General features: G+C 34.5%; 1 protein-coding gene across 1 annotated transcript; it reads left to right on the top strand.

Annotated features, from left to right (window-relative positions):
- Positions 1–2,064: 2,064 nt before the first annotated feature.
- Positions 2,065–6,321, top strand: LOC128530206 (glutathione S-transferase Mu 3-like). Its single transcript, XM_053503985.1, has 8 exons — positions 2,065–2,199; positions 4,102–4,177; positions 4,388–4,452; positions 4,549–4,630; positions 4,944–5,041; positions 5,571–5,666; positions 5,776–5,886; positions 6,030–6,321. Exons 1-8 carry the CDS (start codon positions 2,170–2,172, stop codon positions 6,123–6,125), a joined length of 654 nt encoding a protein of 217 aa, XP_053359960.1. The 5' UTR covers positions 2,065–2,169; the 3' UTR covers positions 6,126–6,321.
- Positions 6,322–7,381: the final 1,060 nt, after the last annotated feature.

Below are 7,381 nucleotides of genomic sequence, written 5' to 3'. Positions count from 1 at the left end.
AGTAGTGAAGTAAAACTACAGATATTTGTTATAACATGTAATGGAGTAAGAGTAAAAATCTCCTTAAAATACTCAAATAAAGTATGCCAAAAAAAAAAACAATTTTGATTAAAGGTGAATAAATTAATATTGTATTATTGGCCCAACTTCTAATAGTGGTATTTGCTGAGAAAACAGATAACATTTTGTACTTGAAAACTTTAGTCATTGAGGACACATACTTAATAAACTAATAGATTCAAGTTGAGCCAGTAATTTAATTTCACTGAGAGGCGCATGTTTTTTTGTTTGTTTGTTTTTTTTATAAAACAAAAAATCAAAAAATGCAAGAAAGAAAGATTTTGGTCTCAAAATGTTAATATTATCTCAAAATGTCTCAATATTTTAAAATTGCTTTAAAATATAACGCTTTTTAACATCAACATTACTTCCATTTTTGCTGGCTGAACAGGATTATACATGTGCCACTCACACAGGCTTCAAATAGTACATTTGAATAGGTGAAATTCAGAGGTTTGGTTTACCTAAAGTTGCAAAACCATTTGATGCAATGATCCTGTTTTGGAACTATACTTAACATTGTTTCTTGCAAGAATATTACGGTCTATAGGGTAAAAGAGAACGTGTAAACAAAGAACTACAAGCAATATAGAATTAAAGGTGCAATCAATGTGACATAGAATTAGCATCTGATTATAATAGCTAGATTGAACTGAATCATGGAGTCTATAAATATTTGACTGTAAATATGACTTTTTGTTTAAAAAGTTTTAATCATTGTGTTTACACTTTCACTATTAACTTCAAATTAAAATTTAGACTCATCTTTCTGACATAAGTTTTGGATGATAAATATTGTAGTTTAAATACAGGATTAAAAGGCATCACATCACATTCAAATTGTATTGGGAGTATACCTTTAGTCTGATATTTATGTTTATATGATTAAGTTGTTTTTATGAACCAACATAAAAAGTTAATGCCAGCAAGTAATGTAATTCTACAAAAATGGTGAAAAGTGCTGTCACTTAGTTCTGTTAATGCCAAAATCATTTAAATTAACATAACAGACACATTAATTGTATACATTCAGAAAATATCATATTTACTTTCAATCTTAAAAATTTTCTCACTTTAATGTTCAATATCATGATGGCGGTCTTATCATGTTTGGAGGGCGGCACGGTGGTGTAGTCGTTAGCTTTGTTGCCTTGCACCTCCAGGGTCCGGGTTTGATTCCTGGCCAGGCTCGATTCCTGTCTCTGTGTGCATGGAGTTTGCATGTTCTCCCCGTGCCTGGTGGGTTTCATCCAGGTACTCCGGTTTTCTCCCACAGTTCAAAGATATGCAGGACTACCAAATGAGTAAGTGAGTGTGTGTATGTGTGTGCCCTGTGATGGATTGGGTGTATCCTGCCTTATGCCCTAAGTCTCCTGGGACAGACTCCAGATCCCCACGACCCTGAATACAGGATGAAGCGGTTAGGAAGATGAGTGAGTGAGTGGGTGAGTGTGTTTCCAAAGGGGGTGTGGCTTTCTAATTCACCATTTGGACTCAAGTTCAAGAAAATGTCTTATCTACTATATCATACATGGAATTGGGTTTATACTTTTTTCTAAAGATATTTTTTCATTCTAATTTACATTTATATCAGTATCAATTAATAAGTTAAGTTAAACACTAAACTCATGTAACGATATAATAATTGATTAATAATAATATGAAATGAATATCAGTCATTAATGTTACTGTTACACAGAAAGAAATGTCAGATGTCTCTCTTATTTTTTTTAAACGGCATAATTTCTTTTACGTGAAGCTTTTAAGTCTGACATTGGTGCAAAAACTGGATATAACTTTCCTAAACTGACGTGATATTATATTAGACAAATAATATAAAACAGTAATAATAGTAAGTGACGGGGAAAGGTGTTGGTGAAAAGCGCCTAATCTCGGGCTCAGAGCAAGTTCCCGTGAGAATGCGGATTCATCTCTGTAACCAAAGCCACGAACTCGGGCCTCGTCATCACGACCTCGGTTCGTTCCAGTTTATATAACGGTGATCCGGAAGTGACGCCAGCGAGTCTGACAGCGCGTGTAACGGCGAGAGTGTTGCATTCTGTTCAGTATCTTGTGTGAATCCGCCCTGTGCTGGTGTTCCTGGTGGCGATGAAGCTGTTTTATTGGGATATTAGAGGGGTAAGAGAATGAGCAACGGAGTGCAGAGTTATTTATTACAGTTTTTGCACTGTAACAGTATAACAGCACTGCCTACATGTTTCCATCGTTTCCGTGTTAAGCACTTATGAGAGGAATTAGCAGTGTAAAAAATAATGTAATAATGTAAGCTGACGTCATGAAACTGTGTGTTTGAACTTGAAATTAAAATAACCGACTCGTTTTTTTACCTACAGCTGAACTTTCACAGTGCTTCCGAGCTCGTTCGTGTGAACGCACTGTTCGAATGTTTAGTGGGCGTTCCTGGTTGAAATGCATGCAGTGAATCAGTGTCTGAATCGTGTGCGTGTGTGTATGTGTGAGTAAGTGTGTGTACGTATCAAGTTGAAGTTCAAATCTGGTGAAAAAAGGATAAAATAAACGATCAAACACTACAGTGAAAGATAAAGGACAATAAAAGATAATTTAACGCTTTATGCTGTATTTTCATTATTCCAGTGAGAACCCATTACGAGGCCTGTATCGAAAGTAATGCAAAATAATAACTTTCATTATTATTACTATTATAATTGAGTGGCATAACCCGTTCAAATTGCATTTACAGTATTGGCGTAGTAATACGCAATTACGCATAATTGTCAGCAGGTGGCAACATTCCCGCTTCAACTGCTACACACTACGGTGATTATGTGACGCGGTGCCATGAAGAAATAAGATGTACTGTATAGGGAAGTAAGAGTACAAAGTATATCTATATGTGAAAAAAGGGTTTTGTCTGTGCACTGGCCAGAATTTGCTCTTTCAATGATATCTTTACGTTTAAAAGTCCAGAAACCAGAGAAAAAGTGTGTATGTTTGTCTGGCTATATGTCTGTCCAGCTGATTTTGTCACAGCATCATGCAAAACTGGCTGAACAGAATTTAAGAAAACTTTGCCAGTCCGTTGGTATTAGCCTGAATAAATAAATAAACGATGTTTAGAAGGAAAGTTATGAGCAGTTAAGTGCCAGATTACATCACAACAGCCAACACTTTTTAGGACGTTAGGGATATAAAGTTATAGTGTGCATTTCTATACGCGTCACTCAACTTAGATAATACATGAAACGGAATTTTTTTATTATTTATTCATTTGCTCCATGGGCCGGTACCGGTCCGCTCCCTGGGGGGTTGGGGACCATTGATCTAAAGCATAAGAGATAACAGTTAAATTTCATTGTTAAAGTTAAGAACACTCACTATTTTCTAGTTATGTATCATATTTGAATAAGCAACAAAGGTTAGACTCTTTAAAGTTCCCATAAAGTTTCATATTGCAGTGCAGCTATACAATGTTTGGCTCAAACTCCTATTAAAAACCTCTCTTGGCTAGTTATAGAACTACAAATGAAAGACATTGTTATTGACGTGAAAGGAAACTGGTCTGTTGAAGCAAATACAATGAACAAGCTGAGTAGACTAAAAACTCAAAGTAAGACATTTAGAAATATGACCCAAAGACAATAAAAGAAGGTCGAGCTAAAATAAAAGAACTCTGTGCATCCAAGAAAAACATTTGACAATCGTTAACACTGTGCAAATGTTTGACACTGAAGGTTATATGTTAAACGATTATAAAGGTTTCCATGCACGCAATGGTCTTTTAAATACAGACACAATAATTTTGTAAATTTAAGTAAAAAAATTATGTATATATACTCTCAGTATGTTTTTTATATTTACATAAATAATAGTTTTGAAAATGCCTTGTATGTGTAATGATTGTAGAATTTGAGTTAATAATGTGAGGGTTTAGTAACAGTTAACAGCATTACTCAGCTATGTTTAAAAGCTGGAAGTGTAGTGTAGCGGACCAATTTGCTGATTAGAACCAGAAATCCTGTCATTTTTCAGAACCTGTAAACCTTGTATTTTGTTTAACAGCTTGCTCAGCCCATTCGCCTGCTGTTGGAGTACACTGGCACTGAGTACGAGGATAAATTCTATTCATGCGGTGAAGGTAAATGACCACAATGCAAAGAATTATATAATATTAAAACACTGTTTTTTATACACTTTTTGAAAGCTTTGAAGGTGACAGATAACCCATAACAATGAGTAGATATGAACATAAAATATAAAAGTTGATGTCATACTATAAAAAAATTATCATGGTTTTAAACTAGCGGTGTGAGTGTAAATAAATTATCTGACATATTTTAAATTACAGCTCCTGATTATGATGAAAGCTGCTGGTATGATGTGAAACCGAAGCTCAAAATGGACTTTCCTAATGTAAGTGGTGTTAAGTAGAAGAGGAGGGAAAGTTGCTGTTTTAAATTAATCTACAATAACTCTGTTGCTTATTTTTAATATTTATTTGTTTTTTAGCTGCCTTACCTTGAGGATGGAGAGAGGAAAATTGCGCAGAGTAACGCCATACTGAGATACATTGCCCGCAAACACAACCTGTGTGAGGGCTTGCTTTCATTTAATTAACGTTAACATTTTGGATGGTGCTAGTTTTTTTCTGGTTGCAACGTTACATCATTAGGTTCAGATGATTTCATGTTGCAAAAAGGGAATGTATGTCGTGAAAGAATGTGTAATACTAGATGTTAAAAGCACGAAGTAAAAGTAAAAGTGTGCAGACATTTCGTGCTTAGGTTTTGTAAACAGTATGTAACTGAAGGTTTTGCTACAGTGCTTTTGGGAGATGTTGCAGTTTAGAAATAAAAGTTTATGTAGCATAGTTTGTTTCTCTACATTGTTTGCTGTGATTTTAGGTGGGGAGACAGAGGATGAGATTATCAGAGTGGACATCCTGGAGAATCAGGCAATGGACTTCCGCAATGGATTTGTCAGGCTCTGTTATCTAGAGTTTGTGAGTATCTTAAATGCTGATGGTTAAAAGTTCAAAATAATTCTTTGTATATGCATGTGATAATTGTATGGACACTGAGGACTGTACAGTACCTATAGTTGATGACTTAAGTTTAAATCATTCTCTACATCAAAATACCAATTCAGAGACACATTACAGAGCTGCTCAAGTTGATTTTCAGAACAATTATTCAGACTATTGAAATGACCCAGGTATAGGTCTCACACCCCCTAGGATCTCAAGCAGAGGTGTGCAAATTGACCACCATCTTTAAAGTCAGACGCCCTAAAACCAATAATATTTGAACTAAAGGATCTATTAAGCGATTATATATTTTTTCTTCTTTACTAGAAAATAAAGTAGGACATACAGTAAAACAACAGAAACAATAACCGGTTACAGCATTACTTTTGGTATTTTATAAAATAGCACTTGATCAAGCACTGTGAACTAGAAAAACACTGTCAAAAAGCTGCAGAATGTGGTCTATTTAAACACACAATTTAAGTTACTGTTCATTTCCTTTTAGGACAGCAAAAAGCAAAGCTACTTGGATGCACTGCCTGGAATTCTGAAGCAATTCTCTGACTTTTTGGGGGAGAGAAAGTGGTTTGCTGGTGATAAGGTAAAAATTCTTACTGGAAGCAACATCCTGAATACACAAAACTGTTCTGGTCTTACACTTTAAGTGACTCATGTTCCAGTGTAGTTAATACTGCTTTCTTTTCATTTAGATCACTTTTGTGGACTTCGTAATGTATGAATTGTTGGACCAGCACCGCATGTTTGAGCCCAAATGCCTGGACAATTTCAAGAACCTTAGAGATTTGTTGGACAGATTTGAGGTTTGGGTTATTTCCTGTTTGTTTCTTGAATCTTATTTGAAATGTAAAGTTACTACTGTTGTGTCTGCATGAAACGTAATGCAACACATAAAATATTAAATACTTACTATTTTAAAAAATGCCATTCTGTTATTTTGTTTAAGGCGCTCGAGAAGATATCAGCGTACATGAAGTCAAACAGATTCATGAAAACACCTGTAAACAGCAAGATGGCGAAATGGGGAAACAAGAAGGAATGAAGCAGCGTCATGTTTTCTGATGTGATAGTAGTCTGAAGTACAGCATCTGTATGTGATGGAAATGGAGTTTTTGCCAAGCAATGTTTTAAAGCACCTTAAAATCCATAAACTGCATAGTTTAAGACACTGTACTAAAAAAAAATTAGGCCAACTTATTTTGGAATGGATATAAATAAAAATACAAACAGAGCACTTACATTTATATTTCAGTAGTTTGAAGTGAAAAAATAGTTGTTTAATTTTTTGTACTAATTTTGAAGAGTAACACATCATTTACTCTTACTATGTTTTACTTACATGTAACAAATTAGCTTAAGAAGGGAATATTTAAAACTAATTATAACTGGTTATACCTAATTATAATTATTTAGGTTATATTATAGAATTAACTGTAGCAGAATTAACGTACAATTATCTGATCTGTCCGTCCACCGAGCAGATACAATTATATAACGGAGGCTATAGCTAACATCTTCTTCTTTGTCTTTCGGCTGTTCCCTTTCAGGGACATATAACAACATTAAACAAACACATACATACAGGGTAAAAGACAGTAAGGAAGAGTGAGAAAATAACAAAAGAATGGCAGTATTTCACATCAATTAAACACTTGGGAACTGATCTGTTTAGCCTCCTCGTGATAAGGGTGGGGAACTCACTGGCAATAAACATCCATATAAATGTAGAACGTGGGTCCAGGTCTGTAATTTATATGCAAATGTCAATGGTTAAAAGAGTCTCTTGCGGACATAGAGTCCAAGCGATCGTCTGTGATCCTAACAGATGCTACATACAGTAATAAAAAAGGATTTTCGTTTATTGCCAATTTACTTATGACACTTTGCTATTCTGCTCTAATTTAAGAAATAAGAAGAATGTCATGTTTATTGTTAGATAGTATAAAATGGAATTTAGGGCGTTTCCTCAGTAACCACAATAACTTTGTTTGATGAAAAGGGACATTTATTACTTTTATAAGCACATTTGAATAGGTGAAATTCAGAAGTTTGGTTTATATAATGCTAATATGGTTAGCATGTTGCTAGCATGAAGCTAAAATGATTAGCACGTCGCTAACATGATGCTCGCATGATAGTCATGTTACTAGCATGACTCCAATGTAAATAGCATGTTGCATGATGCTAACACAATATAGCCAGTGTTGTAATTAGTTACTTTAAAAAAGTAATGACCCTCATTACAAAATTACTGTCATTAAAAAGTAATCAGCTACATTACAGCGTTACTTTCTGATA

This window comes from Clarias gariepinus, chromosome 9 (assembly GCF_024256425.1).
Source record: "Clarias gariepinus isolate MV-2021 ecotype Netherlands chromosome 9, CGAR_prim_01v2, whole genome shotgun sequence".
NCBI classification, from domain to species: Eukaryota; Metazoa; Chordata; class Actinopteri; order Siluriformes; family Clariidae; genus Clarias; species Clarias gariepinus.
This window is presented reverse-complemented; position numbering and strand designations above follow the sequence as displayed.

Bases quoted from the DNA above. Each gene is read 5' to 3' on its own strand.
- LOC128530206 (XM_053503985.1), top strand. From the start codon at position 2,170: ATGAAGCTGTTTTATTGGGATATTAGAGGG. The intron at 4,453-4,548 runs GTAAGTGGTGTT...TTTGTTTTTTAG, and splicing joins TCAAAATGGACTTTCCTAAT to CTGCCTTACCTTGAGGATGG. The intron at 5,667-5,775 runs GTAAAAATTCTT...CTTTTCATTTAG, and splicing joins AGTGGTTTGCTGGTGATAAG to ATCACTTTTGTGGACTTCGT.